The sequence below is a fragment of the Prenolepis imparis genome, unplaced genomic scaffold, assembly GCF_030444845.1.
Source record: "Prenolepis imparis isolate NDT839.2.m4 unplaced genomic scaffold, iyPreImpa1.0 SCAF_12, whole genome shotgun sequence".
Lineage (NCBI taxonomy): Eukaryota > Metazoa > Arthropoda > Insecta > Hymenoptera > Formicidae > Prenolepis > Prenolepis imparis.
This window is the reverse complement of record NW_028141170.1, coordinates 9929639-9952470: the sequence shown is the minus strand read 5'-3', so window position 1 is coordinate 9952470 and position 22832 is coordinate 9929639. Positions and strand designations below refer to the sequence as shown.

Genomic DNA, 22832 nt, shown 5'->3' with positions numbered 1-22832 from the left:
AAAGTTACATATCGATATTATTCAAATTATTTTTACTACATTTAATTTTCGAAATTTGAAAAAAGAAAATATAATTTTTAAAAATAATAAACAATTGTGCGAAAAGAAAAAATGGAATCAAAATATCAAAATTATATTTTTTATATAAATTTTTTTTGTAAAGAGAAGGATAAATATACAAATATATATATAATAAATATATAAATATAAAAATATTTAAGTTTATTTTCTGAAGAACACTTGTGAGAAAGCATATTTTTTTCCTACAACGTTCAATTATAACGAAAAGATATATTCAATGTCTTTTTTATAATCAGGATTATATTCTTCGAATTGTCACATTGCATATTTTACATATTGGAATCGAAGTGTGCCTAGATGCGCCGAAAATCCGACCCTGAATGCGGTAGCGACAAGCTACACACACGGAAACAGGGTTACAGGGAACCGGAGCGCGGGCGGAGGAGACGCGTTCGAGAAATCGCTTAGGGCCGAAGCGATGGCCCCGGCACGAGATAAAGAAAGAAGCTAGTGCCTTGTAAAGCTCGTAACCCAGATGCGTCCCGTGTGTTTTATTGCCCTTTTACGCTCCATGGTCCGTAGGGCGGGAAAGGGGTGGCGGTCGTTTCTCGTGAGCGCACATACGCACACATCCACACGACGGAATCTTACACGGAAGCGCGAGATCGTCGACCGTCGACGTTTTAGCTGTACATCACCGGCGAGAAGTGCGGAAAAGTTCGCGTTGAGAGGTGCAGAAACTTTCAACAATCGCCACATCGAGACGAGAAAGTCGTCGCTTCTCGCTCGCCCGACCTAGTATAGTATTTAAGTTTTATCTGTTCGCTTAATAATATATAATATGTCCTGACACACAATAGACTATCTAGCGGAGTATATATATGTATTTTTATATATAATAAAAATTCCCTTAAAGTATTCTTTCCATTATCCATACTAATTAATAATCCATTTTATGCACTAAAAGCTATCTCAAAATAATAATAATATTAATAATATATATATATATATATATAATAATTATTATTATTTTGAGATAGCTTTTAGTGCATAAATTGGATTATTAATTACCATTATGGATAATAATAATAATATATATAACCTGATACAGTATTATTTACTGTATAGTGATACACTACTGTATCAGGTTATATATATTATTATTATTATCCATAATGGTAATTAATAATCCAATTTATGCACTAAAAGCTATCTCAAAATAATACTGTGTATCTGGTAGATACCAAGTATATTTCTATATAATGAAAACTAAAGTATTCTTGCAATTAATAATTTATTTTATGCTAAAAGCTAAGCTAAAAATAATAAAAAGAAAAAGGTAAGAAAATTATGCTTCTTTTCGTCAGCTTTCCGAAGAATAATGTTTAATACGTAAACAATTTTTTGAATGATAAAGATAAATGATATGGAAAAATTTATTTCCTGAAAGACACTTGTCTCTCTCGTGACAAAACATATTCTTTTCCCGTAGTGTGTTCAATTAAAAAGATATTTCCACGGTTTTTTTTTGTAATATTCCCTTAGTCTTCCGTGTGTATCGCGAGAAATCCACCCCGCCGACTCGCCTATTCCTTTATGAGTGTGTTTGACGGCCAGGATTAATATTTTTTCGACCAACTGCGGTAGGCGGTAAAAGGGTCGATAATACGCATCTCCTTGCCGCAAGCGGGGAAAGCGGCTTAGAAACCAGGAACCACAACCGAAAAAGCTTTCTGCAAAGAGCTTTCCTCCCTCCGATCGTTCCCACGCTTCTGCGTCCAGGAACTCGCGAATGTCTGTTCGGGGATAAAACTGAGGGTGCTTTTGTATATTTTCTCGCTTAGCCATCGATACGCAAGCTTTCTTTTCTCGCTAGAAAAAATCCAATTCATGCCTGGCTGCATGTTATGAATCGAAAAACCAAGGAGATCACTGAGATCTCCGAGAAGAATACGATATTCGTTTCCCCGTAACTGAATTTCGATAGCATTCAGCAACAATAAGTTGGAAAAAAAAGAATTTATTTTATCACAAGATTTATAAAATTGTAAATATTTAAGCTTGATTCAAGCTTAAATACTTAAGCGTTATTTAAGCTTTAAATACATCGATCATTGTTCAAACTCTCTTTATGATCGAATGGAGAGAGAATTCATGTTCAAATCAGTTAAATAAAACATAATAAGTAATATTTAATTAATTCGATCGATGGCGATTAATTTCGAGAATTTCGAAAGAGCTACAATGTAGAAAGCTCCGTAATATTATTACCAGGGCAAATCTAACCCTTCCTGACTATCGTACCAATCCGCCAGCATATCGATTACACTCGTAAAATTAGGATGAGATTAGAATTGAGTTTCGCCCTGCGAGCGGTGTTTGTCGCTCGAGTCTCCCGCCGCATCGCCGAAGAAATACTAATTACAGAAGTAATTACAGCGGTGTAACAGCAGACACGATAAACGGCATTATCCCATGTGACAAACATAATTGCACGGTAACGGAAGGGCAGTTAATTACTCCATTTTTCGCGGACCATGTATGCCGCAATAAATATACACACACACTGAGAGAATTTTCTCTTAGAATTTACCCTGAAAATCATGGTAATCGTGGGAGAAAGAATTTTATGAGAATTTCTCTGATTAATATTTATCACAATAAAAATAATAACATCTATCACACTAAAATACAAAACATGTTTGATTAATTTTATTAAACTGCATAGTAAAATTTTTTATTGTGATAAATTTTAAAGGTAAATGAAGGTAAAAGGTAAGTGAACTTGCAGATATTAGAACGATTTTGAACCCATGTAACACATCGAAAAGAAACAATACCCTGTTCGAACAGTGAAACACAAAGAGAATTTTCTCTTAGAATTTACCTTTAAAAATTCATTTACTTTTTATCTTTATTTACCTTTAAAATTTATCACAATAAAAAATTTTACTATATAGTTTAGTAAAATTAATCAAACATATTTTATTTTATTGTAATAGATATTATTATTTTTATTGTAATAAATATTATTTAGAGAAATTCTCATAAAATTCTTTCCATACCATATTGTCCCACGATTACCATGATTTATTTTTATTATTATTATTATTATTATTAGTAATTAAGATTTAAATAATATTGAAGATATATATGTTATGTTATATTATATTATAATATATATTATTAATTATATTATTATTATAAATTTAAATTATAATGTAAATATATATATTCTCTATTATTAATTAATAATAAAATATCCAATGTTATTTAAGCTTCAGTTTTCGTTATCGCGCGACGCTTACCGGCACATCCTGCCTATGCAAATGCGTGCTGGATTATGCATTCCGTCCGCGAGTTATAGATACATATCCCGCGAGCGGAAAACGCGCGCCCCGCGTTATTATTCCGTAACCCTTCCGCTAGGGCTATATCGCGGATTCATTTTGCATTATAATTCGCGAAAGGTTGCACTGCTGCGGACGCTAGCGGTTTCGGGGATGATACGCCGAGTCGGCTTAAATTCGCGTCTGCTACGGGGGGAAGAGAGAGAAGGAATGACCCTATATTTGCGACACGTACACAACACATACACATACACACCTCACACATAACACTGTAGCTTAAAATTAATGTCTATGATTTTGTTTTCCATTCTAGTTGTCTTCGAGCTATTAAGCGTTTAAAGCGTTCAGTAAAGTCGAAGTGGTAAACGACAATTTTCCGTCGCATTAGAACGATGATGAGCGAGAAAATGTCAGAGAAAAATGTCACTCCGTAAAAGTGTAAATCTAGCTTTCTTTCTGGGAGCTTTTTGTTTGACATTTATTCGTGGCTTGTGCATGACAGCGGTATAGATGGTAAGATATAAACCTAGCTTTATGCTCGAGGTTTACATTTGACATTTGTTTCACGACACTTGTGTGTGACAGCAGAAAGCAGTAATAATATAAGCGATAAAGAATCTCTTTCTCAGACATTGCATTACAAAATAAGAGAAAATGCTAACAAGGGGGAATTAAAATGGAACTGTCATAAATGTCAGATGAAACTTATTTCGAGTAACAAAATAAATGAGATTTCTTATTCAGCAAAATTAAAACACATTTAATTCAATTAAGATTCGGTCAGTAATCTTGAGATAGCTTAAATTATAACTATTGTTTCCAAAGATAGAGACAAGACTTTTCACGTCTTCCTTTCGAAGCGGACAAACTTATAAAGAATTAATGTAAAAAAAAAAAAGAGAATTGAGACTTCTCTCTGTTTTAGAAAAATTATTTCGTTAAATATACGTGAAGATTATTAAATATTCCCTTCCTTAAATAAGTTAAATGTATTTTAATGTAAAAAAGTAATGTTAGTATAAATAATTATTTCTTCTTATATAAGAGGGAAAATGTACTGATTGAAACGTTAGAAAAACCGGTTTACTTTACGATTTTCCGACGTTTTTCCGAACGGTTCGTCTAGGCGGCCATTAAAACGCTACTAGAGAGCTCGTTTTAACCCTATCAGAGGCGTATATACGGATATCCACACGTGTGGACGCTCGCTAAGTGGCCCATTCAACGATGCTTGACGGAATACATTACAGGAAGTTGTAGTTAAAAACTTGCTTCTCCACCAACACCAAGTCTCTTTTATTTGTAACGCTTCGCGTATTTTTGGGGGAAAAAATTTAACTGTATTTAAACACAACAAACATGTGATGGTACGATTTTGCAGGAACTTATACACAGAGAGAATTTTCTCTTGGAATTTACCCTGAAAATCATGGTAATCGTGGGATAATATCGTATTGAAATAGTTTTATAACAATTTCTCTAATTAATATTTATCACAATAAAAATAATAATATCACAATAAAATGTAAAATGTTTGATTAATTTTATTATGCAGTTTAGTAAAATTAATCAAACATGACACTGTCATTTATTGTGATAGATATTATTTTTATTGTGATATTGATCAGATATATTGTCCCACGATTACCATGATTTTCAGGGTAAATTCTAAGAGAAAATTCTCTCGGTGTATAATTATCTCCGAATTTCAAACTCATTACTCCTCAATCAATATTTTAAGGACCCTATTTGAGATTTTTCCAATATTTAATGTTAAATATTTTGTTATACACATGTATATAACTGAGCTTTAAATCAAAATTTGTTTATATCTAGACAAAATATTTGTTCATACATTTAACAAAAAGGAAACGCAACTGATAAACTTTTGCATGTTAAAGAAATTATACGACCATACAAGAATTTATATTTCACGATTTTTTATCTAGCATCTCTATAATCGCAGTCGCATTTTATAAAAGTTACAAAATAAAGTTTCAAAGTATGTTGGTTTATCATAAAAGGATTTACTCGTATCGAAACGAAAGAAGATTACTATTACGTTACCTTACGAAGCATCTCCTCGAGGGATTCCATGTCCAAAGCGGAATTGTTGTTTTCGGTCTGTACGGGTTGCATCATTGACAATTTATCAATTCACTTTAGATGAATAGCTAGTCTCGATGAAAGAGCTGTAGTCGCGAGCACTATTCAAAGTCGTACGCTACGATCATTTCGTCACAAATAACGTCACTGTCGAAATTTGTCACTTTGTAACCACTGTCAGTTTTTGTGACATTAAACATTATAACCAAAAGTATACACAATAACCGTTTAGAGGCCAATAAATATTGAAGAGTATGTTTAGATTCTAAAAGTCTATAAATAAAAATTATTTCGAAAGTTATCGTTGAGTAAACCAATATTTAAACTCCCTCTTAAAATTACATTTATTACATTTATTATATATATATATATAATTTTATATTAAATTCTATAAGCATTGAGAGATAAATATTTTATAAAATTCTTATAAAATTCTTATTCTATTGATTTTTGTATTTATGTATTGAGTTGTGTGAAATGTGCTTCCTGCGGATCGCGCGGCGAGCAAGGTTTAAGAAATATCGGATTAGAGATCCTTCGAAAGGGAGATGCTGCAAAGAGCGACGAAAGAAGAGGGGTTAATCTTTTCTGACTAGGGGGGGACGAGGGGGTCGCAAGGGACCTGCCACCGTCACATCGGCGTCGTCATCGAAAACTGTCGAGAGCGTCGCTCTCCGTACGCGACTATTTTTGGACGCGGAGTATTTTTAAGTCTCGCTTTGGGAGTCCCGAAAGACGCGATTTCCAGAAGAAAGAAACGCGCCGTTTCCTGCCCGCCGCCTGTCGCCTTTCACGATGCAGTTAGTCGGTGCAGCACTTCACGGACAATCGAGAAAGAAAATACGAGGGGGGCGTGTGCGTACGTTCTCCGGGAATGTATGTACACAGAGGACACGTTCGTTTTCGACTAATTGAGCCACGCGACGAATAGGAAATATCTATTTCGATCCCGACAAAGCGTCTCGTTTAAGAGGATATTTCGAGCAATTTTCACGAAGCGAAATAATATTTATTTATTTTTTTTTTTTTCACGAAAGATATACTTGTATATGTATAATAAAGAAAAAATTAAAGATAATGATGAAGTATGTAGTAAAAATTAAATAAGTATCCATTAAACAACGAAAGATATATAAAAAAATTAATTTATCGAATATTAATTATATTAATTATATTAATTATATTTACATTAATTTCTTTGAAGCTTTAGGGAATTTTGATGTAATTTATTTTTCAGAAATATATTTCAATTTGATATAGATATATCGTTATCAACGATAAATTCTGCACGGCATAAAAACAAAAATCTTTTTCTCATTAGAGATTTTAAGCAATTCTAATGAAGTAAAAAATAAGATTCCCTAATATCATTTATTTTTCACGAAAGATCTATGCGTATAATAAATAAAAAAATTAAAGCTAATAAAAAATATGTAATAAAAATTAAATGAAAGCACCATACGACGAGAAAGATATATACAAAATAAAATTTATCGGATTTATATTATAATTATAAGCTTCTTTAAAGCTTTAGAGAATTTTGATGTTCATATATTTCAGAAATATATTTCGATTTGACAAGATATATCGTTATCAGCGATAAATTCTGCGCGGGATAAAAACAAAATTCTTTTTCTGTATAAAGGCATAATTTAATTATTAAATAATTGCTATTCGCGATGTTATCGGATAATTATAGATATACACCTCAATATTTTTGCAGCCACATTTTTACACGTACTTCGATAGACTGGTCGAAATTACAGACGTCACCTGAACGGTTTCTAATTTTCACAACGCCGACGGAAGGATCAATATTTATTTTTTTCTCTCGACAGTACCAATCACCGAGAGCACAGTTCACTCTTTCGTCGCTCGCTCCTCGTTAAAAGTTCGATTCGTTTCAATATTTGGTAAGCAAATAGAGGACATATATCGCCGACAGCAACCTGCCTACCATGCTATCGCGCCATAAAGAATATCAAAGACTATCAAGAGTAGCTCGTATAAAAAGTTAATTTCCATAATTTTTCGCATATTTTATCATTTAAATTAAAAACTCGCTCATTACTGACTAAATTTATAGGCTTTAAAGTAACTGACTATAAATTAATAAGATTGTTACATCGAAACAAGTAAAATCATCGTGCAATTAAGTAATGATTGCAAACAGAAATTATTTCGTAAATTAAAAGCAAATAAAAAATATTATCCAACGAGAGAACATTTATAAATATTTATCAATTTTTTTACGTTTCAATATTATAGTTGAAGAAGAGTCGATCCTAAATAAACAAGGAACTTTGATTTTAAAATCAAAAGCGATGTTCCATACACAGTTGGAAAATTTGTGTTTTCTTGTTAAAAACGGTCCCCGTTAAAATTTTTGTGTTAAATTAACATATTGCTGTTGTGTTAATTGAACTCAAATGTTAAATTATTAAAATAACTGAAGAAAAGTGTAAAAATAACACAATGTGTATTTACTTTTAATTTTACACAATAAATATGTTCGATATTATTAGTGACAAGATTTATCTGTTAAAATTTACAGAAAAAAATGTTAATTTTACTTTATAATATAAGGGGGGATGATAAAATGTAAAATTAACAATGTTTTTAGTTAATTTTTACATGAAAACTATGTTAATTTAACACAAAATTTATTTTAAGTTTACTTGAAGTTTGCATTTATTTTATGTTAAAATATTAACACAGTATTTGTGTCATCATTTAACATATCCGTATTATGTTAAATTAACACAAAAATTTCTGTGGACCGTTTGGGACATGTGATATTTGTTAAATTTAACACAAATTTTTCAACTGTGTAATATCGCTTGTATATCTCTGCTTGTTTAATGCGCAAAAAAAGAACAAGTAAATAAATGAAACACTGATTTTTAATCCTTGATTCTTTTGCGAGAAAACATGTTTCTCAATTAAAATGCGAGATTGCACGAAAGAAAAAGAGATAAATGCTATTAACGAGTCTTTTAAATGCTTTCTGGCGCGTTGACGCGAGTCCACATATGATTTCGATCCAATGAGATTTTTTTTCCATTCACGAGCGTTCCTGTGTATGTCTCGTCTGTTCCTTTATCGAGTAACATTCGTTTGAATCTGTAACTATCGACACCGACGAAACGGCGCGCACGCTCGCTCTATCCTACATCCCGATGCCCCGTGATCAAAGCTTAATTGAAAAAGAGGACGGGCCTGAATGCCGGCGACTGATATCACCTGGTATAGATATCGCACGCCGGCTTTTAGCTCCCACGTAAGCGCAGATATATGGGTTAGTGCTTTGATCAAAGGACAAAAGGGCCACGTAACTTTTTCGACAGAAATCAAGAAGCATATTGTTCGACACGGAGCCGGCAATTAGTCGCACTTAAGCTTTGAAATGGAGGGAAAATAGATTTGGAATTTTAGAGCGAATTTTCTCACGAAAACGTGCGATATGGATCAAAATGCTCGGGTGTGAAAAGATTAATTTAGCGGAACTTTTTAAAATACGATTTACAATTAATTTTTATAGTTCTCTTACTTAGCGAATTTAAGTTTCGAGTTTTATGAATTATGTTGTTGTTCATCGAACTGTTTAACTGAAAATATTTCAGAATTACAAGAAGATTCAAAGTGATTTCTGTAAATTTTGTCAAAAAATATTGTGTGTCACAGATAATTATCTCTCTCTCTTATATTTATTCTAGAATTATAAATAAGTTTCATTGTGAAAAATCATGACAGAGATTCGAATTCGATTAAAAAAACACAGGGGAAAAATAGCTTATCTATTACTGTACAATCTCTTCTAATTCTGAAATCTTTAATTTTCGTTCGCCCTTATATTCTCGAGATTTATTGCAAACCGGCGTTTAAAAAGGGGGAATGATATTTATTTCAACCGGAAAATTAAATTTTCCTAAGACCAGTAAGAGAAATGTAAATGAAATAAAAATGCGAAACAAAATATAATGATAAATTAACAATGCAAGAATAATTTTACAGCAATAAAGATAATAAGATGAAAAGGATGACATATACAAAATTTTCGTGAATTACGAATCGTAATCTCTCGCGACGCTTTAAATTAAAATGATATTAATAGAAATCTGATTCCTTAACCGTGTAACAGCTTCTAAAAGTAACTCAACTAGGACAAACTTTTGATAAATTGCAGTACAATGCGGAATGACTTTCTACAGCGAGTTCCAGAATAAACGGGATGAATTCTCATAAGACAGATTGACAAAAAAGTCGAACAAAGTCACCATTTATCGCGAACTTTCAAGTTTCGGTGTAATTATGCTAAACCATTATGCCCTCGAATTAAAGTTCTTCGTTGAAGTTTGTTTTAAATTGACTTGAAAATAAGGTGCCATCCATCATAGTCCGTTCTTTTTTAAATCGATACTTATTTTTATTGAAGATAAACTCTACGCGTGTAATCAAATAATCTATTATGATAATTTGTTCTTTGAAAATTCAGCTGTATATCTTGATCGTATCTTGATCGGAGGCTAAAAACTTCGTGATTTATTCTTTTTAACTGAGCACACACAGTGTGCTCCAGTTTCTAACGAACCATTTATCACGCATAAACTCCAATCTTTAAGAAAGATTTGACAAGATGTCAGCTTTTTTAAAAATTAAAAAACAAGTTTGAATTTTTTAAAATATGAAAAGATTAAGTTAAAGTTGAAATAAATCTAAATCAAAGTTAAAAACAAACTCTTAGATTTTTTAAATATTTATAAATCACAAACGATTTGGTTTTGCGACTTAATTATTAATTATAGCGGTGCATCGATATATAACGCGAGTAACATTTGGAAAATAAATAAGAATAAACAAAATAAAAAAAATCTTATAAATACGGATATTGAAAAATTTTTTACGATCAGCAATATTCTCGGAGGGTATCACGTTAGAAATGTTGTAGCAGTAGAACACTGTACACAGTTGGAAAATTTGTGTTTTCTTGTTAGAAACGGTCCCCGTTAAAATTTTTGTGTTAAATATTTAACACATTCATGTGTTAAATTAACATATTGCTGTTGTGTTAATTGAACTCAAATGTTAAATTATTAAAATAACTGAAAATAAGTGTAAAAATAACACAATGTGTATTTACTTTTAATTTTACATAATAAATATGTTCGATATTATTAGTGACAAGATTTATTTGTTAAAATTTACAGAAAAAAATGTTAATTTTACTTTATAATATAAGTGGGGATGATAAAATGTAAAATTAACAATTTTTTTAGTTAATTTTTACATTAAAACTATGTTAATTTAACACAAAATTTATTTCAAGTTTACTTGAAGTTTGCATTTATTTTATGTTAAAATATTAACACAATATTCGTGTCATCATTTAACATATCCGTATTATGTTAAATTAACACAAAAATTTCTGTGGACTGTTTGGGACATGTGATATTTGTTAAATTTAACACAAATTTTTCAACTGTGTATTTGTGTTCCGCCCTGCTCGTAAATCGCTATCCTATTTGCATTTCGATCATGAAAGATTTGCTTGCTTTTCTGGCAATTATTAAATTCACTTACTGAAAGGATCGCAGTATTTATTACATTAATTGGCTCAACATCGCGTGAGAATAGCCCGTATGTAGTTAGTTAAAATTAAACGTAGTTATTGTGATTGAAAGCTTCTTTTACTTTCTCGTCCCGTGTGATTTATCCGCTAATTGACATCATAGAAAGAAACACTAATTGCTTTAACACAGCCGTTCAAATGCGATTGTTAGAAATGATGTTTGTTTAATACGATAAGAAAAGATAATTTATTTTAAGAAAAGAAAATTATTTCTCACTATTTTTGTGTATAAAAATAAATAATATAAAAATGAAAGTCTTATTATATACATATGTTACAATTACAGTATTGCGATTAATATTCTGAAATTGTTTTAATTTAATTGTTCTTAAAATAAAGTGATCGCGAATATACCTTTAATTAATTCTATGCTAATCTAATTAAAGCTATTTCTCAAGAGAGAAAATTCTTCGACAATTTTAAGATAAATTCACGTACCAATATAATAAAATTTCCTATAAATTTACAAAATAAATTCTAATTAATATTTTTTAACCTATTTTTCCACTTATTTTCTTCAAATTAAAAAATTCTTTTTAAAGTGCAACTGACGCTTTTAAAATTACTAACAATGTTAATTATAGTGTACATACATGTTTTATAGTGCAATTTAACTCTCAAATCATATATACATCATCCAGGCGATAAACGTATTTATCGTATGATCTGATACGTTTGTCGGCCCTTATTTCAATATTTGTTTGTTTCAGTACTTACTTAGTATATATTTTTATTACGTTAAATTGCGACACACAAAAATACTGCAGTGCTTTACTTTAATGTAGTTTCAATCCTTGATAATAAGAGAGTAAATGGAGAAAGATGATTTGACATTTAAACACAAAATTTAGTATATTATGTAAATATAATTTGCAAGGCAGATAAGAGTAAGTGGATTTAATCATCAAAGACACGATAATTTAAATATCTTGTACCACATATGATAGTCTTTAATATTTTTACATCGTTGAGATTTACGGAAAAACATTTTTTTCTCAACACCACACAAAGATCATCGTGGGAACTGTGATACTGAATATTTACAGACGTCCTTCAATGTTGTACTTTCTCTATCGCTCTACGCTTCATCACTCTCCATATGAAGTATTGACAAAGGGAAGTTTCTCGCATTCGCGTAGTAAAAAAAAAAAAGAAAGAAAAATTAAATTCTCCCGAAGTGTTTACGTCCTACCTACGAGATCAACCCCCTATATCCCTTCGATAATAATTTGCATTATACACTACGGGATGAGATCTTTCCGCGGTCGTCAAGCGCGACGCTGTCGGATCGATGTGACGCGGATCGCGGGATTACAGATCGCATGTCCACGAGAGGGAGAAGGAGAACGTAGCACTCCGGTCGCGTTTCACGGACCACTGAGGGAAGTCACGTCTGTGTCGCGGTGGCAGTGGCAATGCCGGGAGTTGCGTTCAGCGCATACGTCACATGCGCGCCTTGCGCGTAGCGCGGCCGTAGCCGTCGACACGGCTAGTAATGGCATTGATACTCTCGTCTCACTTAAAAAGGGATGTGTGTATATATATATATATATATATATATATATATATATATATATATATATATATATATATATTCGTAATGCCAAATTCGAGAGACTTAAATAATTCGATAATTCAAAAGAATTGTATGACACTTGGACAATTATCAAGTAATTCGTGCAAAAAGTTTTGTTATTCTCTCCTCTATTAAATTTTACTTTAAATCAAATTATTGATTTTAATTTCTAAAGAAACAATTTAAAAACTTGTTTTCCTAGATGGTAATTTTATTTTTTATTGATGAAATTGTTTCGAAACTGGCATTGATATGCAGAGAGAATTTTCTCTTAGAATTTACCTTGAAAATCATGGTAATCGTGGTATGTAGTTTAGTAAAATTAATCAAACATATTTTATATTTTATTGTGATAGATATTATTTTTATTGTGATAAATATTAATCAGAGAAATTCTTATAAAATTCTTTTCAGACCATATTCTCCCACGATTACCATGATTTTTAGGGTAAATTCTAAGAGAAAATTCTCTTACAATCAGTGTACTCTCGTTTCACTTAGAGGGATGTCTATATTCGTATCAAACTGCCAAATTCGAGAGACTTAAATAATTCAAAAGAATTGTATAAGACACTTGAAAAATTATTAAGTAATTTGTGCGAAAAGTTTCATCATTCCTTTATTAAATTTTATACTTTAAATCATTGATTTCAATTTCTAAAGAAACAGTTTAAAAACTTGTTTTTCTAGATGGTAATTTTATTTATCATTGATAAAATTGCTTCGAAACTGGCATTGATACTCTCGTCTCACTTAGAGGGATGTATATATTCGTATCAAAGTGCGAAATCCGACAGACTTAAATAATTTGATAATTCAAAAGTCGTATAAGACACTTGGACAATTATCAAGTAATTCGTGCGAAAAGTGTTGTCATTCCTTTATTAAGTTCTACTTTAAATCAAATTATTAATTTCAATTTCTAAAGAAACAATTTAAAAATTTGTTTTCCTAGATGGTAATTTTATTTTTCATTAATGAAATTGCTTCAAAATTATGCAATTCAGAAATACTCAATTAAAAAAAAAAACTCTTTCACAGAGTATCAAATTCCAGAGACCTAAATAATTCGATAATTAAAAAGAGTTGTATAAGACACTTGAAAAATTATCAAGTAATTCGTGCGAAAAGTTTTGTCATTCTCTCCTCTATTAAGTTCTACTTTGAATCAAATTATTGATTTCAATTTCTAAAGAAACAATTTAAAAACTTGTTTTCCTAGCTGGTAATTTTATTTTTTTTTATTGATATAAAATTGCTTCGAAACAGTATAATTACACAGTTTAGAAATACTCGAAAGAGTTATATAAAACACTTGAAAAATTATCAAGTAATTCATGCGAAAAGTTTTGTCATTCCTTAAGTTTTCCTTTAAATAAAATTATTGATTTTTATATTTCTAGATGATAATTATATTTTTGATTGATAAAATTGCTTCTGAACTGTATAATTATATAGTTCAGAAATACTCTATCCAAAAACATCTCCAAGAGACTTAATTCGATAATTCGAAAGAGCTATATAAGACACTTGAGAAATGATTAAATATATCACGTGCGAAAGAGGTTTTGTCATTCTTCTACTTTAAATAAAATCATTGACTCCTATTTTTAAGGAAACAAAAAAAAAATTAATTTTAAAAAACTTGTTTTCCTAGATGACAATTATATTTTTGATTAATAAAATTACTTCAAGACTATATAATTATATAGTTCAGTAATACTCTATTAAACAAAATATCTTTCAGGTGTTGCGATATTTATGTGTGTAATATACTATGCTTATGATGATTACATCAGATAGAGATAGACAAATGATCGAATTCTATCTTGGTATGATTTATCTCGATGCAGATTCGTCCCCTCCCTCGATAATATACATGTGACTTTCACCGCACCCGTGTATCTTTATTACTATCGTTCCATCTCGCTGGTCTAAGACACGCATCCATGCCACCGGAAGTATCCATTAAGCGAGAAGAAACTTAACAGTCTGCGATCGTGTCAACGATGGACTTATACCGATGTAGCTGTCTGTGGTTACGTGACATTACAACTTTGCGATGCATTCGAGATAAGATGAAATTACCATCGCTTCGTAATGCTAGTTGCGAATCATGCTCTGTATATATAATATACAGTGAGATCGAAATGAAACAAAGTTTTGCCGAGAGATTTCCTTCTAACGCATAAATTGTTTGGCAAGTATCTGTAGCGAAACGTGACTACCGAAAATAAGTCATCATGCGGCACGCGCTCTTAGCTTGATTAATCGATTCCACCTAAATGAATTAATCCGCGACCGGCATAGCATCATTAATGGCTGCCTTTCGTGTGCGATAGTTATGAGGGGAATTTTAGTGAAATTCCTACTGACCGTAATAATTTCTAGAATCCTTCTATCGCATTATTGATGAGATAGTGCGCGCCGCAAGTTTGAGGAAGTTCTTCATATACAATGCGCCTTCGGGCTTAATTCAATAGCAATAACATACGCGATATATTCTAGACCCGCAGAATATTTCTTCAACTCTAGATGAAGCAAGTACAGATTTAAATATTGAATTAGAATTAAAGAGAATTATTTAACATTAAAATTTAACATTTTCAATTGTTAAGATATTTAATAGATAGATTTGGATAGATTTTTAAATTTTTATTATATTAATAACATATTTAAAAGCTTTAGGCGTTCGGAAAATCAAGTTACTTCGACGAGAAATATTGGCGGAGAAGAATTTGCCGAGAATAGAAGATTAATTCGGTAAATATCTGAGATGTTCTTTTCCGAATAAATGTCTAGTAGATATAAACTATACTCTCGTGATAGACGCACATAAATCGCTTCGCTCTACAGGCAAAGAAGGATTCTCTGTTAGAAAGGGTTTTTCTCTGGTCTCAATCCTTTAAAGTTGGCCTAAGTGAATTTTGGTTCGGAAGCCGCGACAGACTCCCGGAAGGTCAAAGGATCGTTCTTCGATGAAACGAGAAAGCGAGGCGTCGCCGCCATTGCTCACAAACAAAATCAATATTTAATTTTACGGACTTTTATCGCGGTCGAAACTTCAAGAACAGGAAGGATGCGAGAGAGGACGGAAGGAAGGCACGAAGAGAAGCGGGAAAGTGTGGAGGAATCTTTCAAACTCGATAAGGTTCGAGAGAATCAAGATTGTTGGACTCCTTTCCGAATCGGAAACAGTCTATTCACACGCGCATTCGTACAAATACATACGACCCCGGTACTCTACTCTCTAAACAGCATTTCCTCGCGATTATATTCGTCGGCGGATATAATAGAGTGGAAAAATATATAGAAGATATATAGATAAACAGAAAGAATATATATATATAATAAAAAAATCTCTATTTTTATGCAAAGTTTAGAATATGATAAAAATATCTGTTGACTTCTCATAGAAATTTAAATAATACTGTGTCAAATTACTGTAAAATATATTTACATAATATTAAAAAATTAGTGACTCTAATCTTGAAGAGCCATAATATCAAAAGATATTTGTAATATATAATTTAATAAACAAATTAATTATAAAGTTACAAGTAACATATTACATTGCATGTTATTATTATTTGTATATGTGTGTGTATAAAGATTCCTAATTTAAAAAATATTCTTTAATTACTGTACATCTGGATATAGTTTAATTTTTTTTAAGCGGATTATATTTCAAATTATTTCTATTAAAATAGGGAATGAGAATATCTAATAAAAATATCTGTGTTGACTTTTCACACAAATTTAGATAATACTATACAAGTATCAAATTACTGTAAAATGTTGACATACATATTAATTAAGAAATTAATGGTTCCAATTTTAAAAATCCAGTGTTAAAAAATTATGTATTTGTAATAGCATGTATATAATTTATTAAAAAATTAAATTTGAAAATTATATACGAAGTTACATATCACATTATATTACTTATACACTGAGAGAAATTTCTCTTAGAATTTACCCTGAAAATCATGGTAACGTGGGACAATATGGTATGGAAAGAATTTCTCTGATTAATTTATCGCAATAAAAATAATATCTATCATAATAAAATATAAAACATGTTTGATTAATTTTACTAAACTGCATAGTAAAATTAATCATATTTTATATTTTATTATAATATAGATATTATTATTTTTATTTTGATAAATATTAATCAAAGAAATTCTCATAAAATTCTTTCCATATCATATTGTCCCGCGATTACAACGATTTTTTTTATGGTAAACTCTAAAAGAAAATTCTCTCTGTGTACATATATGTGTGTACAAAGTTCCTAATATTTTAAAAAAATATTATCTAATCTATTATACATCTAGATATAGTTTATTAATTTTTTTCGGCGGATCATATTTTTTAAATTTCTATTAAAATAGGGACTGAGAGAGTCTCCTGCGAACCAGGCTGATTCATTTCCGAGATATGCTTGATTATGTTTGCTGCCGTTACCGCGGGGATGGAACAGCGTCGGAATGACTCCATAACATTAGCTCGTTCTTCCAAATGCAAATTTAATGAGGCAGAAAAGATTCCGCGCTTTCTGTTATCGGGGCTACTCTACTCGAGAGGCTTTATAATTACGTTAGGGACTTCGCTATTTAGATTTTACATTACTTTGTAATAATTAACATTCCGATTATGCGAGTTTATGTATAATTAAATTTACGATGCATAATTAAATTTAATTACGAAAGGCAAGTTGCGCCGATATGCTTGGTACAAACGGATCACCTAGTTTCGAAATAGAATCCGAAAGACTCGAAAGGGACGGTAGGTAAGTGTGGGTGGTGCGATTACGTCATTCGCACACGTAAAGCTGTGGGGTATTACAAGTGGAGTAGAAATCCGCGATTAGACGTATCCGGGACTCAATTTTACGATCCCGAGAGAATTTCTCGGCGCGTCTGCGACGCGTGCCGAATAATGTACGAGCAAGCCCGGCCAATGACACATCATTCGTCTCTATACTAATCGGAGTAAAGGAGATTAGATATAGGACCGTGGCCATTAATTCGGCGCGAAGATACGTATACTTTTCTCCGAGAATCTCCCGATCTCTTTTATGTCTGCATCTTCCCACGCTATCTCCTAATTAACCGAGTGAAGCTTTTTCATGAAACACAGGAGAAATGTAAAATAATCGCCATGTGCACTCAACGTAAAAAAGTACAGTTCATATAAAAAAATTTGAATTATTTAAATTTAAATGTTAAAATTAATTAACGACGAAATAGATATTTTAATGAGGTTAATCAGAAATCGAAATAATACGTATGCTGGAATTTTGGTAAATTATACAGAGAGAATTTTCTCTTAGAATTTACCCTTTACTAAACTGCATAGTAAAATTAATCAAACATATTTTATATTTTATTGCGACAGATATTATTATTTTTATTGTGATAAATTAATCAGAGAAATTCTTTCCATACCATATTGTCCCACGATTACCATGATTTTCAGGGTAAATTCTAAGAGAAAATTCTCTCTGTGTATTATTCGATATTAAAAATGTAAAGTGCAACACGAGGGAAAGCGAGAGATAAAAGTATAAAGCCAAAAAAATCCGTAGGAGATCTAATGATGCTTAGCACCAGTCGAAGGCGCTGTCTGGGTACTTGTCCCGCCATCAAAGATGCGGTACGCACTGCTCGGAATACAACTCGGGGGAAGGGGAAAAGAGAGATGATGAATGGTCGAAGGAGCCATTTGTCATTGTCATAAACGGTAACGGGGAGCGTAAGTTCGAATCGCGCCACTCAGTTCGCGGCTGGATAATTACCGGCGTGTACCTTCCAATAATGCTCTCTCGTTACCGCCACTTCCGTTCCGTCAAGAATCTCTCTTCCGTCAACAACACTCTTATCGTCGACTAAATTGTGCAAAAAAAGTCTTTGTCGCGCGATATCAACGGTGTCGAACTTGTACAAGAATGCGATTGTTTTATTTTTTGTTATTTGCTTAGAGTTACATTATTTTTGTCACACGCAAAACGGCTTATTTTCCGGATTTTTTTCTCAGTAAATAACATAGCAATCAATGCAGAACTTTTCTATTTTATTCGTTATATATTTAAGTGTATATAATAAGATGTATATAAAAATTATTAAATTTTATAAAAAATTATAATTTTTATGATAGGTTGCTTGATATGAAAAATAAAAATCTTTTCTTGTAGAGAAATATTATAGTTACGAACTATCGAGAACTTTTTCCAATTTTCCATCTTGTCTTTATTTTTTCACCAAACAAGTGGAAAAAGTTTTGAGGCAAAATTGTAACTTTCTTTTTCAATTACCCAATTTAATTCGTGAATTTTTATAAATTAGAAAATCACCCTCGACAGTTCGTAACTAGAACATTTCTTTACAAGAAAATATTGTCACAGAATTCATAGTGCAAAATCATGCATGCAACTTGTTATATAAATTATAATTTTTTATAAAACTTAATAATTATTTTATATGAACACTCTCCAATACATAACAAATAAAATAAAAAAAAACCTGCATTGATTACTATATTATTTAGAAAGAATTCTCGAAAATAGATCATTTTTGAACGCGACAAAGGTATGCAATCCCTTAATAACGGAATAGATTTTTTAATAAGATCAGAAATCGACAGAATATGTATGCGGGAATTTTTATAAATCATTATTCGATATATCAAAGTCGAAAAGTGCAAGACGAAGGAGGGCAAAAAGAAGGTGAGGGACTAAAAATTTCAGTTTTATTCGCAAAATTTTATCAGAGAGTTCCACACAGTTGGAAAATGTGTGTTTTCTTGTTAAAAACGGTCCCTGTTAAAATTTTTGTGTTAAATATTTAACACATTCATGTGTTAATTTAACATATTGCTGTTATGTTAATTGGACTCAAATGTTAAATTATTAAAACAACTAAAAAAAAGTGTAAAAATAACACAATGTATATCTATTTCTAATTTTACACAATAAATATGTTCCGTATTATTAGTGACAAGATTTATCTGTTAAAATTTACAGAAAAAAAATGTTAATTTTACTTTATAATATAAGTGGGGGTGATAAAATGTAAAATTAACAATTTTTTTAGTTATTTTTTATATTCAAACTATGTTAATTTTACACAAAATTTATTTTAAGTTTATTTGAAGTTTGCATTTATTTTATGTTAAAATATTAACACAATATTCGTGTTACCATTTAACATATCCGTATTATGTTAAATTAACACAAAAATTTCTGTGGACCGTTTGGGACAGGTGATATTTGTTAAATTTAACACAAATTTTTCAACTGTGCACAGACTCTGCATCTCGCGAAAACGAAACGATCGCTGCGGAACGGTCGAATGCAACGATCGTTGACAATATCGCGGTAAATCCGTCGCTAGATCTTCGTTATTTCAATGCTATTTTCGCCCTAGCGCTCTTCCGGTAAGAAGCGACTATTCTAACCGGCGCGACCGAGTGAAAAAGCGCAGCGCGTACACACGGGTCGCCCCGCGCGTATATGTCAGAAAGTTAGTCTTAATTTTATAAATAGCACTCTCTACCGAGAACAGACACTTATAGTTAATAAGACTTCGGCGCGGAAAACGCTGCCGAGCTCCTTTAAGCTCCGCGTCGTTAATAGAGGCGGAGTAGATTAGAGCAAAGTACGGCGAAAGATATAAAGTTTACCTAAAATGTAAGTTCTGACAGAATACGTAACATGTAAGATGTCTGGTCAAAAAGGAATAAACAATGAAAGAACGGTATGAAAAAGCAGAGAGATGAAGTTATGGCTGCTCAAAGATACAGTATAAGTTTGCAAGGTCCTTTCTAAAATTGAAAGGAATAGAAGTCTTCCCTTCTCTAGTATGAATTGCAATCATGATTACGTTACATATTCATGAAAAAGAAAATCATAGAATTTCAAAATTTTGAACAAGCTTGCTGGAAAATTTTTACGTAGACTATCGCAAAAGCTCTGTTGCTTGTTATAAGAAAAGAGAGAGGAAATTTAAGTTACTCATTTTTTTTACACAAAACTATGCGAGTCAAAAATTATTTAAGTATAGTGGATATTTTTTATACAAAGATATGTGGCTGTTTCAAATTTTGTATGTTGATTGCTAAGATGTTTCTTATATAAGAATTATCTTGACATATCAAGAATAAGAAATATATGTATATATATTTTAATATGTCGCGAGTATAAATATCTATGTCTCGGAAGTAAATACATCTGGGAAAAATAATTCTTAGAAGTTAGCGCAATGACGGTGAAAATGAAGATGAAAATGAAGGCAAAGTTGCCGTGCAGCTTCTCCACCTCGCGATATTAAGACACTCGCAGCACGTCACGGCCCAATTCTCGCTCCCCCATCTCTCTGCCCTGCACTCCATCTCGGTCATTTACGTACAAGATATTCCGACGAGAACGTATACGTTCGTATCTCAATTCACGCGTTATCCTTTCGCTCGCTCGTTAATAAAGTCGCGAGTAATGCTAGAGACGAACAAGAAACGTCAAAATAATTTCCATAAGATTGTAAGTTGCTTTTCTGCACACAATTGTCCTACTATATACTGACAGAATTTTAATATATACACTGAGAGAATTTTCTCTTAGAATTTACCCTGAGAATTATGATAATCGTAGGACAATATGGTATGGAAAGAATTTTAAGAGACTTTTTCTAATTAATATTTATTACCATAAAAATAATAATATCTATCACAATAAAATATAAACATGTTTGATTAATTTTAACTAAACTGCATAGTAAAATTAATCAAATATATTTTACATTTTATTGTGTAGATATTATTATTTTTATTGTGATAAATATTAATCAAAGAAATTCTCATAAAATTCTTTCCTTACCATGCATATTGTCCCACATAAATTCTAAGAGAAAATGCTCTGTGTGTATATTAACTAATATTATATTATATATATAATATATTTAAAAATCTTATATAAAATAATTATATATATATAATATATTAAAAAATATATATTAAATAATAAATTACAAAATTTTTTCCTAATTCTTTATGGGGTCGAAAAAAATTGAATCGATCAAAATTATTTCCCACCGCCATCAATCCTTGGCTCTTACCGAATAATTCAACGAACGCGAAATTCGCTGAAGTGTTTACGGAGCCGGTGGTCGAGAGACAAAAGGAGGCGAAGTGGAAGAACTGAGATATCGCGAGTTAGGGGAGACGACCCTAATCTCGCGCGACTGAATTTTTCAGGGAGCGGTTTAAAAACTTACGATCGTTTCCATCGGGGTCGCGGGGGGGTAAGATCCCTCCTCCCCTTTCTCGCGGGGCACACACCACCCTAACACCCGACCGGGAATAGCCAGACGGAAGTGGGGAATTTTCACTTTACGATTCTCTCACCTAATCCACATAAAGGTCGCTCGTAAGCAGGAAGGCCCGATCGTGACGAGTACGATGATAGGGCACTCGCGTTCACTTCCTATATCTCTACCCTCCCTCAGCCTTACTTCCTCTCTTTTTTCACCGATTTATAGCGTATCCCGTTCGCCTCTTCGGGTCGTTTTTATCGCGTCGTAATTGCAAGCGGCCAGTCTTCTCAATAAACGCTTCGTAAAAAATATTACACTTTCTATCTTCTTTTAGTACAACTAACCATAGATAAGCGACGTTATTTTCTTTCTATAGAATGACAAATTACATCGATCAACGCACATTAAAAATATTTAATATAGATCAAAAAATAATAATGTGCGATTGTATCTTGCAACATTTTGCATGTGTACGAGTATAAATGTGCAATGACGTAAGAAGATATAGTTCTCGTAATATTATTTCAATTATCTCAATTTTATAATTAGTTTCCAACTCTATTACGAGATATATAACGACTGTTCGTGTAACATGTTGTAATAGTAAAAAAGATAAATCAGGAAAGCAAGGGAAAATCGTGCTTATTTCTCGATTTTGACGCGATACGGTCCAACGATTGCGATCGAATGGATGTGCAATTCAACGTAAAAAAAACGGGAACAAAAAAAGAAGTGCAACGATCGCGTACAGAGAGAGAGTCTCGCCTAAATATATTGTGTATTTAATTCACCGCGCGTCTATATACGTCTGTTACCTGCGAGGCAGAGCGAGCTTCCGG

At 31.7% G+C, this 22832-nt stretch overlaps 1 protein-coding gene across 8 annotated transcripts in view; it reads right to left on the bottom strand.

The window, feature by feature from the left end:
* The window catches only part of LOC145944237 (uncharacterized protein CG43867), an 81695-nt gene that overhangs the window by 31211 nt on the left and 27652 nt on the right, over positions 1-22832 (bottom strand). Inside the window, exons 1-2 of one of the 8 annotated variants that reach the window (XM_083052466.1) lie at positions 12352-12480; positions 5439-5750 (exon numbers count right to left, since the gene is read on the bottom strand). The exons of 6 other annotated variants lie outside the window; for them this stretch is intronic. In XM_083052466.1, the coding sequence (XP_082908592.1) occupies positions 5439-5513 (75 nt within the window). In that variant the 5' untranslated portion in view covers positions 5514-5750; positions 12352-12480. Of the gene's footprint in view, positions 1-5438; positions 5751-12302; positions 12481-22832 lie in introns of those variants that run through there. One more of the 8 variants, XM_083052464.1, reaches the window with a different exon arrangement.